Below are 21566 nucleotides of genomic sequence, written 5' to 3'. Positions count from 1 at the left end.
CTGGTCCTATGGTGCAGAAGAATAATGTCCTGACTGAGAACTAGATGACCCAAGTTTAATTAGTGGTTCAGATGTTGAAGGAGATGGACAAGGGGATGGATTGAGCATTTTATTTCACACCAACCATTCTGGTGGGAGGGTCAAGGACAAGGTCTATGCTTGGCCACACATCTGTGGTTGCTCCCTGGTGGAGCTATGGAATGTGTAGGGTATGTTGCTGACACAGGGGTTGCATGATGCAGATGGTATGGCCTATTGCACACCAAGAGCTTGGACATAGGTCAAAACATGGGAGGTAGGCCTCAAGGTCAAAAACACTCCCTCAGCAGCAGTATGATGCAACATCATGGGGTCTTGATCATCCCACTGTCTCTGATCACTGCTGGAGATAATCCAGGGGAAGGAAGTCTGTGTCACTATGAAGGAAGTCTGATTAATTACACCCGATTAAAAAGGACAGGCATTGGAAGCAGGTGATCAGTTATGGAGGAGCCAAATATACCCCCAAAAAAACAGGGATAAGCTTTGTTAAAAGCAGCTAAGAACAGATTACAGAACTTACTTTGGTACAAGACAGAAAATGCACAAATCTTAAGGCAGAGGTCTCAAAATAACTCTATTACCTGTTGGTGTTCTAACAGTTCATAGGTGTGTACTAGGCTAATGGCTGTGGAGCCTTTACAAACCTAGCCCATAAAAGTGCCCTGGCATTGTGCCGCCCGACGTTAGTTCCCATCCACTCAAGAGTTCTCTTGAAGAGGGCCAATGAGATGCTCTGCTTGACATGTATGGGAAGTCTATTCCAGAGCATGGGCAATCTCTGGGTTATGAACCTGTCCCTCCAGCATATTCTGTTGATTGTGGTAATGAGGTTGAGGTCTCTGGAGCATGTGGTGAGGAGGGACTGGGATTTCTTTAGATGTAGCATTTCTAACAGAGCTGGGTCAGACATGGCTTTGTAAGTCAAGCAGAGATCGCCTATTAGTAGACGATATGAGACAGTGTATAGCTGGAGTTTTTTTTTTAGTCTGTCCATGTAGGACATGTGTTTAAGGCCTAGGATCCTCTTCATGAGGTACTTTTGTGGCCTTTCCAGCTGTTAAATGTGTCTAGTAAGATACATGCCAAATGGGGCCTTATACTCTATGACTGCCCTACTGAGGGAAGAGTAGACAGAGATGATGACCTCTTACTTCCTGGTTGCAAAACCCTTGGTAATGAAATGTGCCACATAGAAGGACTTTCTGACCACAGTGGCAATGTGGTGGTCAAAGGAGAGGTTGATGTCAATCTGTGTCCCCAGATCTCTTTTAACACTCCCATCTGTGTGGTAATTAGTGGGAACTGAGAACTGAGTTTTTCCCAAAGGGGATGATGGCGCATTTTTTGGATTAAGCTTAAGGCCATGGTTTCAACACCAGTCATTGGTCTCAGTGAGGCCTTTCTGTAGGATATCTACATCACTTGGGGAGTTAATAATGGCTCCCAGCTTGCAGTTGGCTGTGAACTTGTTAAGCCCTCCGTGTTGGCCTGGACTTCTGAGAAGTAGATACCAAACAGGAGAGGACCCAGGACCAATCCCTGTGAGACTCCACTTGTGACGGGTCATTAGTCTGACTTGCAGTTCTCTGCTTTCACACTGTGGGTTCTGTCAGCCAATTTGCAACCCACCGTGGGTTCTGTCAGCCAATTTGCAACCCACCTAGTGATACAGGGGTTGATGCCTAGTTTGGTGAGTTTATCAATAATTCCTGAGTAATTCCTAAGTGGGGAATGGTATCAAAGGCCTTGGCCAGTTCGAGGTAGGCTGTATGAACTGCCTTGCTCTCATCCACAGCTCTGGTAACTGACTCAAAGAAGTCAGTCAACCACATTGAGCAGGCATGATCTACCTTTCATAAAACCAAATTGCATGGTATCTAGAGTTTGGAAATTCCCTATATCCTTGTTAATTAGGCCCCATGATGATGCTCTCCATAGCCTTACATATCAGACTCGTCAGGCTAATGAGGCGATAATTCCCAGGGTCTGCAGTCGCTCCCCCTTTATGGAGAGGGATGACTGTAGCAGTGTTCCATTTGGTAGGGACAAAGCCTGAAGGTGAGGCTGTGATTGAACAGGGCACACAGATGTGGTGCCAGTTCACTTTGTAGTTCATGCAGAACACATCCAGGTATATTGTTGGGTCCCATGGAAGCTGTACTCTTGGCCTTGGACAATGCAGCTTTACCCTGTGCTGCAGTAATACTGGGTGCCTGGCATTCCTCAGATATTGTGATTGGTCCTTTAGGGAGGGAGAGAGGGATAAAGTTAGCACTGAATCTGTTGGTCAGTATGTTGGCAATATCTGCTGGCTCAGTATAGGAGGTACCATTGTGCAGTAACTCACAGCAAACCTGGGTATTGCCATGGAAATTCTTGATATAACGACTATAGAAGGCTTTGTGGTTGTTTTTAATGTCCGTCACAATTCTGCCTTCATAGCTGGCTTTAGAAGTTTTGATGAAGGATCTCAACTTTTTGTTGAGGCGAATAAGGGAGTTTTTCCAGTCTTGGGACTTCACCTTTTTTTGCAACAGTTTCTTCCTTCTGTTGTAGAGTTTATTAATGTCAGGGGACCACCAGATTGGCTTCCTTTTTTTGGAGGAGAGAGTCTTGGTTCTGTTGGGTATGGCTAGTTCCATGCATTTATGTAAGTGTCCGTACAGTGCATAGGTATATGATTCGGCAGTCATGCATCTATTTTCCATTGACATAGGTGCCGTGAAGTTAGCCACCTCTGTTTTTAGGAGGCCAAAGTCAGCTTTGGAGGAGTTGTTCATGGTGGTTACCTTTGCGGAGGGGTGGGTGAGATGTGGATTTCTATGAGGATTAGTTTGTTGTCGGATCTAACCAGGAAGGAATTCACTACTGGTGTAGATAAATGGTTGCCCACGTTAATAATAACCAGGTCAAGGATGTTGCTTCTTCTAGTGGGGGTAAGAATGAGCTGGTCCAGTTTAACAAAGTTTCATGCTGAAGTAAAAGGGTTTACAATGCATGTAGGCAAGAATGTGCAAACTAAGCTGAGTGTTCCAATTAATAGCACATCATGCCAGACTATGTTTTTATCAAGAAATAAATAATTATTCCAGAGCACAACATACATAGTAGAATTCTAATGTTACCAAAACAGAATCACTTAAGTAATCCTTAATCATTAAGTAGCCTTGAATATTGGGCAAATATCGCCTGACACCACCACATTACTCTCATGAATCATGTAGTAAAATATTACACATACATATAAATATGGGAAGCTTGAACTTAATTGAATAATGTTTTAGTCAACATTGTTTAATCAAAAAAAAATTGGTCGACTAAGCAGACTGTCGACAAGGTGTATGAGACTGCACAGTTCTTGGAGTTGGGGAATATGCCCTTTCCCCAATACTGTGCAGTCTTGGAGTTAGTATATATAATTAGCAGGGGGTGTGGGAATACAGGGGTGAAAAGATGTTTGTTTGTTTTATTTTAATGTTAGTTTTGCATGCACTGAGATTATTGCCCAGCATATGCTTAGTAGCCTATCAAGATTTATGTTGTTGATGTTCTGTGGTTGGCATTTGGGTCTTTTAATTATATCCAGTAGACTTTATATTTACGTATAGTAACACACTTTCAGTGTCTCCCTCCAGCAGAATCCAAATCTGTTAAATCAAGTCAGTATCAAAATGGTTTCTGGTCAGCTGCAGTCCTGTGTCTGTCTCAAATTTAAATGTCCTTGGACTGCACCCTGTGTTATCCAAAAGTGGCTGAACACTAATTGTTATAGTCCCATGTGAACAAAATAACTATTCAATGCCACATCAGTTTCCCCTTTCTGATATATAGCAATTGCTTTTTTTTTTATTTTTTTTTTTTGGCAATACCACGTCAAAATCAGGGTAATACTTTCTTTCATTTAAGTCTACCCTCCTTCCATACCCAAAACAGATTCTCCTTCAACTTTAGATTTAACATGGAAGAGTTTGAAATTAAGAATTCTTATGATTAACACCCTGGTAGGAAGCCAAAAAAGACCTCCTTTCTCAAATTAATATTTTTTTACATAAAATCCTATAAAATATCACAGTGCACTCTAGAAGTTTCAAAATGTCTTCCTTTACAAAAGGAAAAAAATGCATGTCTTCATTTGACTCCCAAAAGTTCCATCGTCAATACAACTTTATTAAAACTCATTTTTTAAATAATATACATTACACGACTCTACTCTCAACCTTAAATGGAATTAAAAAAAAAAAAGGACTCATTAGCTACTGGGTTACATTCCACAAACAGGACATGTGTGTGTTTAGTGCTGAGGGTCTAACTTGAATAAAAATGTAACACCATGCAATACCTCAACTGCATCAGGTGTTATGGGGATATAGCATTTGCTGGGATGAAAACTGTCCAGATTTAGCACAATCAAGAGCAAAATGTTGGGTTTTTGCTATTTGATTGAATGAAACTGTCCAGATCTAGCATAATCAGTATAACAATATTGGCATATGATGCTTTCTATTGGCTTTATCATGGACTAATGAGGACTTTCACAGAGCAGTCTAATCGTAGGAGTGCAAAAATATTGTATACAAAGAATCCAGGACTACTGTTTATTTTATCAGGAATCCTGGATGAGAGAGTTCTAGTAACTTGTAGTACACCCCAGACACTAATTCTAGTCCAATGAAGGACCTTTGAAACCTTGTAACACCATGCATAAATCCCATTAAATGAAGTCAAAAGTCTGTCCAGCAGCAAACAATAAGATAAGAAGCAATCGGCCTCTCAGGTTCTTGAGAAGACAAATGGCATCAATCACCTGATCTACTTAATAAATTCAACATGATCTTTATAAAAAAAAAAGTCCAGCACCTGAGCCAAAATGAACTTATTGTCTACATTCTGTCTGAAGATGCAAAGCAGAAGTCCTTTGGTTAGTCAATAGGACCAAAACAGAATGAACTAAAAAAAAAAAAAGAATTCAAAGCTGGTATCCATCCAAGCAAATGAGTATGTCAATTAAAAAATGTAGTCCTGTCTAATTCAACAGAAGTCATATGAAGAGTTAGCAGATACAATATGGCCCTAATAAAAATATAGATACATACATGCACACACACACACACACACACACACACACACACACAAAATCTACAATTCAACAAACTGTATCACAAGGAATACAGTTTTATGGATTCCAACTCAGAGTAGAACAGTCCCCATATATTTCTGTATCTATCTGATGTAGTGTAAACTGCAGTACCCAAAGTATTTTTTTCAACCTTACTGGGTGTTCTCTTTTTCCCACCGTTGTGCAAAGGTGGCATTAGATGTATCCAAGGGGGATGTATGGGGAAAATACCCAAGAGGAAGTTGCAAGACTTGTTCCCCAGACAATATGCATTTTTGTGGCATCTCCTGCAGCTCTGAAAGGAATGTTGTCTGATGAATTTTACCTCATTCCATTTGCTGTCAACAGGTTATCAACTTCTCAAAGGGAGCCCTACGAGTAATGCTGTGTACTATCAAAAAGTGATGGGTCTAAAAATCAGAGGAAGACTTACAGCTCAACTGCATTTCAATATTCATTTCATACATTTCTCACAGCACACAAGTGGAAGCTTAACATCTACCTATAGGGTAGGGAACACAGATCTTTGCTAATGAGATAGACACAGGAATTTGAATGTCATGTGATTTACTTGCTTTCTGGAAAGTTCAGTCTGAATACAGACCTCATGGATGATGCACTGCATCCAAACAGTCTCTGTTGTACTCATCAACTGGACAGCATACAGTGTCAGAAGCAACGCAATCCTTCTCAAAACTGCAGCCACATAGGAGGCAACTCCCTTTGTCCCCAATTCTCTTGAAATTTTTGTGAAGTCTGCACAATTTTTTTCTATAAATTAATTTGCTACGCACTGCAGCAGGATAATCACTGTTTCCTGGATTCTGAATTCACTCCCATACATACAGCACATCGGACAACAAGCACCCTTCAGCACTCGTTTCTGTAGCAGGTACGGGTTTTTATGGGGTTGGACTGCTAGCCCAAGGCCCAACCCTCCTCAGAGGGTGCACCACACACTCGCACCTATGGCCAATTTTAGAGTGTCCAAGCCATCTACTGCACGTCTTTGGAATGTGGGAGGAAACTCAGAGGAAACCCACACGAATGCAGGGAAGACATGCAGACACTGTACAGATGGTACCCCATCTGAGAATTGAACCGGAGAACCTCTTGCTGTGAGGCAACAGTGCTAACCATTACACCACTGCACTGTCCAATCACTGTTTACTGGTAATATATTATATCCATACTTTTCCCTTCTGATTTTCTGACTGTAATTAAATAATGCTTTAGTATTGTTTTCTACCTCTGATACCAAACTAAGCTTTTAGACAGATTTGGAAGATTAAATGAGGAAAGAAAGCAGTTAAAGAAAGCAGTTCCTATGTTTTACTTAATAGCATATTTGTTTATATGAGTAAAGTTATACTTCACATGTAAATATTATTCCTTTTTTCAGAAATCTTATTAGATTTGCCATCTTACCAAAAGTTTATTGTTGTTATTGAGTTATTTCTATATTTGTATCTTAACAGTATATGTTCCTATTTCAAGAGTTACTAGCTTTGTAAAACTCACTGACAGTACCATGAACACACTAACTTGGGTCACTGCGTGTAGTATCACAGACTTCTTCCTTTAGTATATCATACAGTTTTCACTGATAAAATCTAAGAAGGATACTTTATTTATGATCAGGTGTGATTTTACTCTTAGGTTAAAGTTGATGGTATCATGATGCGTGTTAACTTTAGACAGTGTAAACAAGGTTGAAAAGCAAAAAAATGATCCCTGATCTGCCCATAAGATATCCAAGACAGTGTTATTTCCAAATGTTTTCCCTATTTGATCCAAACTAGTTTGATTCACATAGGCCATATTTGAACATATTTATCAGATACTGAGTTGTCACTATTTCAGTAGTTACATCACTCCCAAGATTATAATTTTACTAACTTGTATCTCTTGGAGTTTAGGACCATATCTTCTTGTTCTGAAGGAATATGGTATACAGTACATTCTGAAAATATTATGTTTAGTGCCACTGACTTTAATCACTTATCAACAATTTCTAATTGCCAGTTATTTTCATGGCTTCTATGTACTATTTTACAAAAAATACAGACAATGTCACTTATTCCACTAGATCTCCAACAATGGAATGACCTATACCACGGAATCTCTGAACTTTCTGGCATAAATGTACTTTGCACATATTTTTATTGCAGTGTCCAATAAGATCTCCTTTAACTGTATTATTTTACTGTACATATACAACTAAAATATGTTAGGTGTATTGACAAATAATTATGATTTGTTGTAAATTCAAATTAGGTTTTCTTTGTTTTCTTAGCCTTTTTGGCCTGGTTTGTGGCTGAAAGGAGTTTACAGAACAGTTCACTTACCTAGTTTAAAAAGTAAATAAATATATGCATTCTAGATCTTTTAATCCACATTTCACTAATGGTAACATTCCGTCGTCATCCCCATCCCAAAGTTCTCAAACCCAAATCTGTTAAATAATTTAGATCACTCTGTACTCTATGCTCACTTGCACAAATACCTGAAAAAATTCTATACACACTTCTCAAACATATACACATGGACTCCCTGTCAGGCAGAAAACACGATTTCAGAAATGCTTCTAGCACAAACACATCATTACTATTGGTAACAATTCAATGTATAGCCATATTAACTCTGGTCTATTTACTGTTGGGATATTTGTACACATATGCAGAGCATTTGAAACTGTCACTCACAGCCTACCATTATCAAAATTAGCAAAGATTAACTTTGGAGAAAATGTAAATCAGTTGGCTCCAAAGTTACCTCAAAGACAAGACATTCCAGCTCTTTGATAATAAACATATTTCATATTAAGGGACCTTTCATTCAGGTGCACCACAGGGATCAGTATTAAGTCACCTGCTCTTCTTTCTCTTCATTAATGACTTCTTAGAGAAGTCATCATCTCTAGATGTCACCATATGTGCACATGATATTGTCTCTCATTGCAAACAAATCAATTCTAAAACTGCAAATCCTTTTCTAGGCTATACCAACAGGCCACAGATAAGCTAGTGGAAAAGCCTAAAAAAATTAACATTATGTTATTTGCATTGCCTCATGAGTGCCAACAACTATCTGATATCATTATTTATGACAACAAAACAACTCACTCTTCTATCTATACATTTTTAATACAATGCTTTTACATTCTTTGTGAATATCATAAAATTTTACTATACTGACTACTATGCTATTTAGTCAGTGAAATTGCATTATAATGTTATTGCAAACTTTGATTGCAGTAAAATTTGTTACCTTGGAGCTTTTCTCCCAGGGACTACACTGAAAAGGGGTACCTGTGCTCAGACTTTCCCAGTAAGCAAACATCAATAAATGAATATCTGCATTTCAATTAATACAAGCAACTAGGATTAACCCTTGATCAGTCTCTAAGCTTATGTGCATACACTGACTTAACAGTCAAAGTTCTCTCTCAACTAAAATATTTCTTAAAAATAAAAATCACTCATCTACTCTCTTGTACCGCACAAACAACCATAGCCAAGGATATTCTTCTGCTCAAATTGGAATATGGACTCCATCTTCTGACACTGCACTCTGCCCAGAGTACACAAAATCTACAGACTACAGTAAACAAAATACATAGATTTGCATTACTAGTCAACACATGCAGCTATCAATGCAACATTTTACAAGTGAAGAGTGGCTACCTATGACCGAAAGAATAACCCTACTACTAAGCATTATGACATTCAAAAATTAAAACTAGGCTATTATCCACCCACCTTGGGAAGAAAACTGGCACTCAGAGAACCAGGATGTACCTTAAGAAACACACAAGACATCACCATCATGCTAAGCAGACCACCTTTCAAGAATATAATGGGGGGAAGGCATTCTACAGAATAGGTACAGCATTTTGGAACAAGTTCCTATCTGAAATTAAGTCTAAAGAATTCCTCCAAGACTTTAAAAAGACATCACATCAAAGAAGAAATCACTTAACAAATGCTTCTGAGACACTGGCTAATCTATCATTATCTGGGATGCCAACACAAACCTGCTTTTAATCTATATTTGAATATATTAATTACTACTTCTATGCCAAATGAAACTGCACATATTGTATTACAGTATATTTAATTGAAAATTGTGTGTGCAAGTTACCTGTCTTAAAACTTTTGTTGTATGTTCTCCTTTATGTATTCCATCTCCGGGGTGGAGGCTGAAAAAGGTCTTTAGACCAGCCCACCTCCCCTTTAACTAATCAATAAATAAACCACATAACAAAAAATACTACCAAAGTTTAGACACACACACACATATTAGGGTTACCACCTGTCCCAGTTTGCGAGGGACAGTCCCTCTTTGGGCAGTTGTGTCCTGCAAAAAATGTGAAAAAATGGCAAATGTCCTGAGATTTTAGGACAAAATTATTTTCTATATTTTATGTAATAGTTGCATAAAACAGTTGTTCTGTATTTGAAACACCTAAATGTTATAAGAAACAGAATATGGAACTAAAATGCTACAAGAATAAACTTTTATTCGGGCAAAAAACTGAAGTTCTGTCCTTTGTACTGGCCGTGGGTATGTTTTGCCCTGCAAAATCTGATGTTTGTAGCACAAATGTCCCACTTTGGGCATTTAGAAAGGTGGCAACCCTAACACATATACATATGTATACATGGGGGGTGGTGGTAGTTTCATTGTGTCCTGCACCAAATTACGTTTGAGGTTTCAAACATGCAAGAAATACATGGAGTACATTAACTGACTTATAAATATGCGCATAATGTTAAAATAAACGGCGGGACCAACTGCACTATCCTGTATAATTATCTGTTACTTAAAAGTAGTATCTGAATGTACATCTTTGTGTCGAACGGATTTCATTGTGAATATCTTAACTAGCATGAGTCACATTACTCAGCACCCTACTGAACATTCACCCTTTGCTAAATAGCAGACACAAGTTATGTAGATTGATAACGAAGAGACCATTCCGCAACTGTCACGAGGGCAAAGTTGACAAAGATCTCTCTGCCTGCTGTAAATCAGTTTTGATCTTTACTTTTATTTTCTCAACTCGTTGACATCATAATAATAAACACGGACAAACACGATACAAAAACTGAAAAATGTATACATAAAATGACAAACTGTATACCTGGAAGAGCTTTAACATGGACCATGCCAATTACAACCGATTTCAGCCGTCCAAAAAGTTGCAAAAATCTCATTTTCTAATTCCACCATCAGCAACGTGACATTCGATTTACAAAGTAACGTCTAAGAAAGTTAATCTTAAATAGTTTTGACAGCAGATGTGTACTTGGTGGACATAAAATCTGACCTCGTGGCAACAGAAATCCCGAGAATTTTAGTAGTCAAGCATTCAGCACAGCTGCCTAATGCTATAAAGTGCACGGTCTGAAGATGTAGTCACTAAAACTGCAGCTGTCAATAACATATCACTCCTGCTATAACCAGCCTTTGCTGCGTACTATTACTTGGCTATCTGAACTTCAGCCTACCCCAAGAAACAAATACTCGTGACTATTGTTTACATTTTGCTTTCCTGGCCATGCTGCTTTTCCTCACTTCCTACCGTCATCCCCGCCCCTTCTCCGCCCATCCACCCGGAAGCAAGATGCACCGGCTCTGCTCCCTGAGCCTAAAAGCATCCTGACAGTATGTGTTTGGAGTAGGAGTATTAAAGTTGTATGGCAGTTTGTAGTCACAAATGGTTATTAGAAAATGGGCATCTTGTGGAACCTATAAAAGGGTAGAGATTAGGTAAGAAGCTCAAGTCTTACTGTTTAAATGTCCCGCTACCGCGCAAGCTTTCCCTTTCCGCACGGGGGCAGCTGCTTTATAAGCTCAGAAGAACGCGCCAGCTCGTGAACCTAATAGTCGTTTGTATTGTTCAGAATGTGCATTAGGAAGAATAAAATATCTCACCATCCCTCCCAACGATGAGCTGCCTTTAATCTGGGAAAAGTCAGTACAGATCCGATGTTTTAGAATCCATTAAGATAGCATTCTGGACCCAAGCTTGTTCTATAGCATCACACTCTTTGGCTTTGTTTAATATTAGGTAATGATGTCTCTTTATCCTGAAAAGACAAATAATGTGAATATGTATGATCCTTTTTATGGTCTCGTTAGACCCCTATCTTGAATTAAGAGTGATAATTAGTGCCAAAACGCGCGCGGGGAGGGCGCCCAGTATTCGGCCATTTTCGGAGAAGCGCGTTGTGTTGTCGGGATAAAACGTGAAGGAAAGTTGTGATATTGGAATCTGTAAAACGCCGAACTTAACAAGTATAAAGTCTGTTCTGTGACGTTTTTGAAAATAGTATTTTTGTGGTATGTTATAGTTTTGAATGATTTTTTAATATGTAAAAATGAGGCGCCCCCCATCTCAATCTCCGCGCTCTTTGCTTTCTGGGCGTTTAGATGGGGGTTGGGGAAGCAAGGCAGAATTGTAAATATTCCTCATTAATTCTGTGTTTGTGTTCATTTTTCTTTAGACTAAAAACTATTGAAGAGCCCTTATTGACAGCTGTAAGAATGCTGAAAAATGGGTAACAGTTTTAACTTTCTTATGTATGTTTCTGGGTAGATGTGGTCAGTAGGCCGTGGCTTTCTGATGCTCGGGAGTACTTTATTTATTGCAGTTGTTTCTGTTTTATTTTCCTTTTTATCAATCTAGGGATGGAACAAACGCCCGAAGTCGAACAAACTTAGTTGAAGGTACTGTTGGTGCCAGAAAAAGAAAGGCAGACGTTGCTAATGTAAGTGAAAGTGTATGTATATGGCTTGTATGCTTTATAAGTTATGTTCGTTGTATAACTTATAATTATTTATGAATTATTTGTAATTTCTTACAGTATCTCCAGGATCCAGACGAGGAGATTGTAGAATTACAGCTGACAAAGAAAAGACATAGTGAGGTAGGCCTGGTTAGAAGTTCATAACCTGCTGTGCCCCATCATTTGAGATTGTGTTCTAGGATTGAAGGTTGGCAGTGCCATGAAACTATGCCAGGCATTTACCAATGTAGTTTGTGAAATTGTTAATCTATATGAATTTTTTTAAATTTAATCTGTGGTCTTGTCACTTCTGCTATTGGAACTCTGGTGCAAATGTAATGTAAAGATGTGTGTAATTGTATTAGTATATGTCAGTGCAGTGCAAGATGTAATACCTGGTAAACTTGTTTTGCAAGTGGCTGCAAAAGCTGTTTAAAATGTAGCAAGTGTTTCTAACAAAATTGAGACTTCAAAAATCGGGTCATGCTTGTCAGTTTTTATCTCCTTCAGAAAAAATACATGAATTCTGTGGTGAAGGATCTCAAAAGTGGCGACGGTGTTAAAGGAGCATTGCGTCTGCCTGTGGCAGTGATTGGTGATTGTGACCTACAGTTACTTGGTTGCAGTTGTGCTGTTTGCCCTGAAAAAAAAAGTAGCTTAAAAGTGGATGGGGTAGAGGCTCGCTGTCATGTTTGGGGGGAAGGTGTATATGTTAATGTGGTTCCCTACAGGGAACTACTTGTATCTTAATACCTCAGCTGTACATTTTAATTCAAGGTTTGAGAGTAGTACTATGTATTTGTGCAGGGAATATGTTCATGGGAAGGTTTATTCTCTCCCTTGCTTTATAAGGGTGTATTCTACAAGTTCATCTAATGGTGACACTCCTGGGTAACTGTAAACCCCCCCCCCCCATATGAGGGGCTTGAGCTTGAAGAATCACAGTAACTGGCCTCAGAATTATAGCCACCCTCCTTCCCCAATGCTGTTTAACTCTGACCAGGCATAGAGAAAGAGGGGGTTGGAATCAGTATGAAAAAACTTGCTTCTTTCTACTACAGACTCCCTCACAATCTTGGTGAGTAAATGCTGAGCTGGTAGTTTTTACAGGATGGGTTAGCCCATCTATGATTAAGAGGACTTCTTCAAAAACACTGACCATTCTCTTTATAGTTGTGGCTTTCAACTGGTAGTAGTTTTGCAGTATGAAGAAGTTCTACACAATATAAAGCGCTAAGCTTGCAGATAGTAGTCTTGTCCTGGACCCTCTGTGTATCAGAGGAATATCTGCACAGAATCTTGCATGCATGTATACTACGAGCACTTTTAAATTTGTTTTGATGTAGCTGGCCATTGAAAGAACTGAAGCAATTGTCCTTGTTGATAAAACATGGTGCAAAACAGCACTGAGGAGTAACTTCCTGACGTTTCCTTGTGTGTAAACCCACTAGTAACCAGGTAAAACCTTTTGTAATGACGTAGACTTTAGGGTTGTGTAGCATGCTCCATGGTTAGGATTCTGGCAGAGCATAAATAACTCTTCTGTCCTTAAGTTTGTATCTAACCAAACAATGTTGTCAGTTTGAAGTTAAGTAAATGTGTGGGGCTACTCTTTCAATGCAATTTCTTGAGCTGCTCTCAGCTGTGTACATACCTTTTATTTTCTTATGCTTTTGAAGGGGAAGGAGGATACTCCAGATTAGATTTAACTGGGTTGTTGGGCATCTCTGACAAACATGAACTAATGGACATGTACATATGGAGTCTGGGTGGCTAACAATCCCGCGCAACCAGGAGTAATTCTTTTGCTTTGCAGTAAACCTGAAGGAAGGAATAGGGCTCCTTATTTCAGGCGTTTGCTTAATTTCCTGAATTTTTGTTTTATAGTAACTTTAGTGTGCTTCAATGCATGTAGAATCAGCTTGGTCTGGTTTATAAGCTGCCACTTATGCTGTAGGTCTAGAAATCATGATGGGAGGTAAAAAGTTGTAATGAGTTCTTAGTTAACCGTACAGTACGCAGTTACTGTTAACTTGTTCCTGACTTGTTTTTCAGCTCACCGATATATGCTGACAGTTTAGTTTTACACTGTGTGGTAGACGGTAGAGTTGGTTGGGAGGTGCCTTACTGTATCAAATTTTTTTTGTTCCAGGTCTAATTTTATGGTCTTGCACACAGAAAAGATATGAGGGGTTACCTCCCATCACCAGTGACTGAAATCCACTGTGATCCCCTGCTCAAGAAAGCTTAACCTTCATACTAATTAACAGCTCTATAGCAGCTCGGAAGATTTCACAGTTCTCGTTCACACTCTGGCATGTTGGGGTTTTCTGGTTGGACAACTGTAATGGTTATAGTTTTAATACTCCTGCTTTGACACTTTTTTAAAGCTCAGGTTTAATCAATATTTTTAATGTGGTGGCTGCGTCTTTTTGAGTTGGCTTTCAAAAAATACCATTGGCTCTAGTTTTATAGAGCAAGGGGTATAGATGTTTTGGTAGAATGTAGTATAAATGTCTGAAGGAGATCAACTTGCATAACATTAAACTTAATCCTTCTGTTCTCATGTTGTATATCATGGGCTTTCTTTCCTATTCTAATAAGTTCTGTCCTCCTCATAACAAGTAGAGGAGGACTAATGGATGCAGGTATTTGGATTGCTTGAAAGATTTAAAAACTGTCAGGCTTCTTAGTACATTTGTTACAGATGACTTGCCAAAGGCTGCAGTTGTAGTTTTTGTAAAACTAATGTCTGGATTCTTATTTGTATTTCTGTTCTTAATCCCAGCTTGACTGAGAGGTTTAGTTGGTTGACCCTTCTCCCAGTTCAAGAACATAACCTGTGCTGTTATGTACATTGTAATGCTGCTGTGGTGACGGGAGTCTCTGGATCTGCAGCTACCATTTTCCAGCATACTTGCTTCTGCCTAATGTATTTTACTGACTAAATAAAGGTGACCTTGATGCAGAACCATATGATTGTTACTAAGACATTGTGCAGTTCAGGAATTGGTGCCCCTCTATAACTACATTAAAAGCTATTTTATATTCGTGTAAAATGTGTTGCAAGCTGCTTGTTTGCAACTGCTGCTACCAATTGCACAATGAGCTTCAAATCATGACTCCAGATGCATTTGAAAACAAGATAGTCTTGCAACTTCATAACTTGTTGCTCTCTGCCAACTAGCACTGGGGGCAGCTGCCCCTTTGCCCCTCCCTATTTATTGCTCTGCTTTGATGGAAGACTGTTCTTGGTCCATAGTCTAAGCAACGCAGTGTATGGAGGATGACGACAAAGCTGGTCATTGCTGTGGGTGTTTAGCATTAGGCTTACCTGAACATGCAGACTCCTAGGCTAACCGTGGTTCTGCTTGTCACACAGACCAAACCTAAACAGGCAGCTGGGACAAGGTCAGCTTTTACTTTTCATTCTTTAATGCCTAAAGACAAAGATTCTCTAGAACCAAGGAAACTGGTTTCTCTGAAGCAATGCTGAGACTTTCCAAACTGTCCTGATCTGAAGGCATTTGGGGCTGTCTGTTCAGTAATCACCATGGCTGGGTGGATAAATACACAAAGGGTACAAAATTCTCTTCCACTTCTGCTTTTCCTGCCATTTCCTAATGTCCTATCCTACACAGGAAAAAAATCTTGGGCAAGAGGTGTCCAACCTGTATCATGGACTTCCAAGAGGTTCCACCAGAACAGTAGTAGTTTGGGTATCCTGAGTCCAGAAGACGGAGCCTGTTGCTTATAACCATATTCATTTTGAAATAAACCTGCTTATTTAAAATACTGGATGTGATTGGGCTTCTAGCTTGCATATCAGATATGTCAAATGGTTCTTTTGCTTTCAGGCAGAAGAAACTTGGTGTCCTATTTTTGAACTTCAGTAATGGATTTGTGCTGTGTTCATTGTGTGATCTGGCACAACATTATACTGAAGTTGAATGTTTAGACAGCCCCCTCCTGCCCCCATCCAATAGCTTGAAATAATTCTAGAAGTATAAATCTCTTGGATGAAGGTGGTGACAACAGCCAAACTATCATTGAATCACTGCCAGGACTGTTTATTACTCTAAAAGTTGCCTAAGATCATTTAAAAAATACATACAGCACTTCTGTAAATAAAATAGTCGTTGATAAATCATTCCGTATATTGGTATAGGGGTTCTGCTACTAACTGAGCCTTTCATTCACCAAATTTTGGAGCTGGGGGGATGTAGTGGTGACTTTGCCCTAACTGTCCTGTTTAGCAGAAAATATGTAGTCACCTGGCATACTAAAGTTTTGCTATAGATTCTGGACCAAGGTTGAACTGTATTGGCTGTTCATGTGAGTGTGTGGTATTGGGAAAGTGGGGAGGGTGGTTACCATTTACTTTCCTGTCACTTTTGTGGCTTTGTGTATGTATTCCAGGTGGAGAATACCTTGCTGGAATGTGAAATATTGGAACCTTTGTGGAGTCCTCTTATGAATTCACTTAAGGTTTGATGTTGCATTGCATGTATATTCATGGCTACATAGTCTTTGGTATGGCTGAAGAAACAATAAAGGTCTTCCATTGCTCTGTAGCAACTTGCTGGTTAATATGGGAATTATGGCCACACTTGTTTTGTAAACTTGTGTTCTGTTGTATTTCTTGTAGACTTGGAGGACCACTTGGAAAAGTACAAGTCCATACAGATCAATTCCCACCCCTGATGCTGAATCAGATTCAAGTCAGTCTAGTGCAGATGTAACACTTCAATCCACTGCAGATGTGACACTTTGCACGTTCTTTACTCCTACTAGATCGTCGCCACTGTATATATTGGGGTAATCTATTCTCCATCATAGTAGCGTTGACACTTGTGCATATTAAGAAAGTTAAGATTTATTTTTATTTTAACTTTTATTTACAGCTGGGCAAACCAAGAGGATGTTTGGAATAATATGCTTTCTAAGGAACAAAATTATCCAAGAGATAAATATTTTATGCAGAAGCATCCCCTTTTACAACCCAAAATGAGGGCAATCCTTCTTGACTGGCTAATGGAGGTAGGTACTACTAAAATATTGTGGTTCTGGGGGATGTTTTTTGGTGTAGCTATTTCAGCATTTAGATTCACCTTTATATAGTTTGAAACTGAACCCTTAATTTTTCATAACTTATGTAGAAACTGAAGCTGCTTGATACGTGAGCTCTACAAATCTCCAGGTGGTGGTAGCATATCTGTGTGTGCGTATGCAATGTAGCATTGGAGAGCGAGAATTTGTTTTCTGGTGTGGTTCTTCTCTGGAGTTTTGCTCCTGTGTGTTTATGTGCATTTTCTCTGGGGACTGCCTTCTCCCACATCCCATTGTACAAACCACTATAAATGGCTGTGTGGTTGTGAAAGAAAAGCCAAGAAATAGTTTCTCTACTTGCCTAGTTAAATGAGGGATAGCAGCAGCTGTCTGTGTATGATGTACTTCCATCTGAGTGAAGTTTATGTAGCCTGGTGTATGTTTTGATACATGTGCATATATATCTTTTATGCAAGTAGCCATATGTTTAGCGGTCTAACTTTTGTCTGGATTCTGTGTTTTGTTTTGAAGGTTTTCTTCCAGTAACAATCCACATGCCAACATCTCAGCCATATGCCTCTTCACAGGAAATAAATTTCTACTTCCAATGGCCAGCAGGAACCACGCAACCCCACTTCCCAGGTGGGCAAGCTTGTGTCTGCTGCTGACTTCTATACTATGAGTGGCTCTTCAAGACTGACATGACTATTGAAGAGTAGGATCATTTGGGTTGTCCTATGAGCTTTGCCCCCCTAAGGTATGGAGCTGGGTGTAATGTAAAATGTCTGCCTTGGGGTGGTTGCGCATTTCACAACCAATCTCTCATGCCCGGGGGGGGGGGGGGGCAGCTATACAGATGTAGGGTCATAGGTGTACACTGGACCAGTGACCACAAGAGCCTCTAAGCCTACCCATGCAGCCCAGATATGACACAATTTTGTTTAGTTTTTTTTTTTTTTTTTTTTTATAGGGGGTGATTAATTTACTGACTGCCTCTTGTTCATTAGTGATGTAGATCCAGACCAGGGGTGAATATTTCGATTTCCATCTAATGGTCCAAGTTGCACTTAAATAAGATCATGGAGGGACTTTGTTTCACATAGGTGGGGTTGTATCGATGGTTCCAGAGAGGGAATTCTCTGAGATCATATCTGTCTAGCCATGTACTGTTTCTTGGGAAAATTGTAGCAGTTCTGATGCTGAGTTTAAGGATGTGCAAAAGTTCATCAGAATGGGGTCCAGGGGTGCCTTGTATGCCAGATATAGATTATCTCTCAGTCTAGGAGGCGAGAGTATAAAGAGGGCTTTGAGCAATCTTGTTTTGTTTGTTCCCTGTATTCTTTGGTGAGAAACGTCTGCAAAGATTCTTTTATGTGTTGATATATGTAGTCAAGATATGCCCATAATGAGCTTCAACCAGTCTCCCAACTTTAGAAAGCTGTCTTTCTGAGGTATTTGCCGTAAGGCATGGTGTGTGTGGGGGGGACTTGGTTGGCCCTTGTTTATAGTGCATGTCCTGTGAAAAATGCAGCTGCTTCAGTTGCTGATGGACCATTACAATTGGAAGAAATTGGGCCCAAACCCACATGTTTTCCTCCTCAAATTTCCTATCTCCAAGGGAGTAAAGGTGCAGGTGTTAAGTACTAATGAGTTCTGCTCTCTCTAAGAGAAGAGACTGTACTAGGAATTGGTTGAGCGATCAAAAATATAATCACGTGGAGGTTTGACTTGGATACTTTTCCTGATGTATGTTTGGCCTTCTGTGGAAAACTTACTCAGGAGAAACTTTCTGCATGTTTGGGTCTCACTGCTATCTGACATCTGGCCCTTGTTACCTGCATGGTATGTGGAAGGGGTCACTGCTATCTGACATCTGGCCCTTGTTACCTGCATGGTATGTGGAAGGGGGGATGATGCGTAGGTTTTGGTCAAAGTAAACCAGTAAGTCTGAGTGCATATGTGGTATACGTGTGTAAATGGCTTGGTGGTGTATTAATACACCACAGTTGATCAAAACATGGCGACTGGGAAATGGGTAGAATATGCCCTTTCCTCCACTGAGTTTTTCTATAAATTGGCAGGCTGTGGGGGTGCAGGGAGGGTTGCCCCTCTTGCAAAGCAAAAATGCTACAGTCTTGTTACCCCTCACCACAAAAAAAAAAAGGTTTGTGTGAGAAATTGGGTATTGCTCTTGTCTATTATCACTGTTGCACTAAACCAGTACATATGGTTGTATAGATCTTGTGTATAGTAATGCATATTCAAATGAAGTATACCTGGGTGTGGGACTCGTGTTTTTACCTTTAGAAATCTTAAATGCAATTTTTACTAAACCTTGTATTGACAAAATAGGTGAGCACTTGTCCTGCAAGTATGTTTGACTACAGTGCATACAGAAGTATCTTTGCTTAGCTTTGCTGCTTATTATTGGTTTCAGATATAGCAAGTTACTGTTTCTGTAAAAACAAGGTGTGAGCAAAAAGTACTTTCTGAAACATTTACCATAGTTTAAAAGCTTTCTAACTTGTGTGAGCCCCTTTTGTGTGTTGTATCTTTTTAACTTTTGTTTTCAGTTTGCCTGTTCTTAATCCCCACACTACACAATAGTGCACCTCTGCTCAAACCAGTGTGTGCAGGATGGATCACTCCCCAAGACTAAAACTGAGAGCACCACCCATCGGAGAGAAGGAACTATTTCCAGAAATGGTATTTTCATATTTGGTATATGGCAGTGTGGATTTTGTCATTTGGTTTCCACTTCTCTCCAATCTCAGTCCATTTTTTAAGGGTTACAGATGTGTAGCATGGACAGGTTGTGTTTTTATAGTTATGTGGTGTTGCTTACTTCGTCTGCAGACCTTCCCTTGCATAGGTCATTGTATACCATGATGTACCATACAGTAATAGAGGGGGGGGGGACATGCTATAGCTAACACTTCATTTTCATGCATTTGTTTCGCTCCAGCACCACATCAGAAATGCATACATTTGTTCATATGTGGTCACACCTTTTTGCTCCCATTAGTCCTGATTTGATAATAATTAACTACTGATCTTCTCAATCAGTACTTCTAGCCACCTAAAAGCGGGCAAAACACGTTGGTATTGGAGTAAATGGAGTATGCAGTACTGTGTGCCTACTGATGCAACCATCCTATATATTCAGTACTGAATGCAGAGAGACTAGTCTAATAAGTATAAACTAGTGAAGTGTCTACACAATTTTTTACATGTATGTTAGTTATTTGTATAAATTCATGGTACTACAAAATATAGTGTAAATGTTGCCATCACTGTAATCTTGTACTGTTTATATTATCCTGTGCATTGTGTATTGTAAATGTTAGTTACCACTACCATCTATTTTACTATTGTGGAGCTTTTCTCCCTGAGCCTGTGAAAAGGCAGCTGTGCCCATCTATTTACTACTGTGGAGCTTTTCTCCCTGAGCCTGTGAAAAGGCAGCTGTGCCCAGGCAGGTATTTTCTTGGTAAACAAATGTAAAATTTTGACTTTTTCATACCTGTTGCCTCTCTCTCATAACCAGGTGTACAGTGATAGATCAGAAAGACCATAAGTATCTACTGATGCATGCCACTGTTTTAATTTTAGTGCCTCCCTTAATCATCTGCTCAGTCAAAGGGTTTGCATCTTTCCTAGAAATTACCATTGCCTCTATAGTTTAACTTATTGCACATCTGGTCAGGGCTCTTCAAAACCCTATTGTGCACTGAAAGTATCAACTGTGCTGTGTGGTGCACATTTTTCTATAGGTCATTTTTGCCATGCAGCATGAAGTTGTTCTTTCGGCTTTTCCTGGTTAGGGGTCGCCACAGCAGAACTCCAATCCGCTAATTATGGTCAGGGTTTTACTGTGCCAAGGTGCCAGCTTTTGACACTCAACCTTCAATGAAGGCATGCCCATTCACATGTCTTTCGAACACCACTCAACCGTGGGGAGCTGCATGAAGTAATGCACTCAAATGCATCTGCAAGAGTAAAACTACAATGTGACCAGATTTAATTAAGTACACTTAGCACCTTAGCACAAATGCCTTCAAAGGAAGTAAAACACTAGCAAATTCTTTGTTCAGCCCATCAGGGTGCAAGTATTGTACTGTGAAACATCCATCAATGTGCTGTATATTTTTGTAGTACTCCATTTCTGCTTTAATGTTCTATTACGAGAAACTGAAAATGGTCAGCAGCGGACCAGTCAGTTGCTTATTGACACGTATTCTGTTAGAGAAACACCTTTTTGTTTCTCCAAAATAACTTCTCACATACTGCAGTCTTGCTGTTGCAAATATTACATAAACCAACTGTTGCTATTAACTATCGGTTATTTTGTAGGATCATGGGAGGTTACCGGGTTAATGGCCCTGGGACCCTTACAAGCGTAGCCTAGAGTTTATACCAAAAATAAATCTGTCTGCACCCATTGCCTTTGTCAATGAGGGACACTGGTGGAACCCCTGGGACAAATTTGTGGTTTCCCATCCACTCATAAGTTGTGCTTGAGAGGGTCGGCAACATACCTTGTTTGATGTGTATGGGGAGTCTAT

At 39.5% G+C, this 21566-nt stretch overlaps 2 protein-coding genes across 8 annotated transcripts in view; one reads left to right on the top strand and one right to left on the bottom strand.

The window, feature by feature from the left end:
- Nucleotides 1–11184, bottom strand: part of LOC122798405 (uncharacterized protein F13E9.13, mitochondrial-like) — a 472524-nt gene extending 461340 nt beyond the window's left edge. Inside the window, exon 1 of one of the 2 annotated variants that reach the window (XM_044067318.1) lies at nucleotides 11099–11184. Coding sequence is in view for 1 of the 2 variants with exons in the window: in XM_044067316.1 (XP_043923251.1) it covers nucleotides 10305–10377 (73 nt within the window). In the remaining variant the exon portion in view is untranslated. Of the gene's footprint in view, nucleotides 1–10304; nucleotides 10718–11098 lie in introns of those variants that run through there. The other variant, XM_044067316.1, reaches the window with a different exon arrangement.
- CCNE1 (cyclin E1) overlaps nucleotides 10805–21566 on the top strand; it is a 29618-nt gene continuing 18856 nt past the window's right edge. For 2 of the 6 annotated variants that reach the window (XM_044067311.1, XR_006364255.1), the window contains exons 1-6: nucleotides 10813–10933; nucleotides 11671–11724; nucleotides 11853–11934; nucleotides 12031–12093; nucleotides 16601–16770; nucleotides 16857–16992. In XM_044067311.1, coding sequence (XP_043923246.1) covers nucleotides 10881–10933; nucleotides 11671–11724; nucleotides 11853–11934; nucleotides 12031–12093; nucleotides 16601–16770; nucleotides 16857–16992 — 558 coding nt within the window. In that variant the 5' untranslated portion in view covers nucleotides 10813–10880. Of the gene's footprint in view, nucleotides 10934–11110; nucleotides 11235–11404; nucleotides 11507–11670; nucleotides 11725–11852; nucleotides 11935–12030; nucleotides 12094–16600; nucleotides 16771–16856; nucleotides 16993–21566 lie in introns of those variants that run through there. The other 4 variants (XM_044067315.1, XM_044067312.1, XM_044067313.1 and 1 more) reach the window with 4 other exon arrangements.

The sequence above is a fragment of the Protopterus annectens genome, chromosome 3.part1 (assembly GCF_019279795.1).
Source record: "Protopterus annectens isolate FY-2018-M chromosome 3.part1, PAN1.0, whole genome shotgun sequence".
Lineage (NCBI taxonomy): Eukaryota > Metazoa > Chordata > Ceratodontiformes > Protopteridae > Protopterus > Protopterus annectens.
Note: the sequence above shows the minus strand (reverse complement) of the source record. Positions and strands in the feature narration are given on the sequence as shown.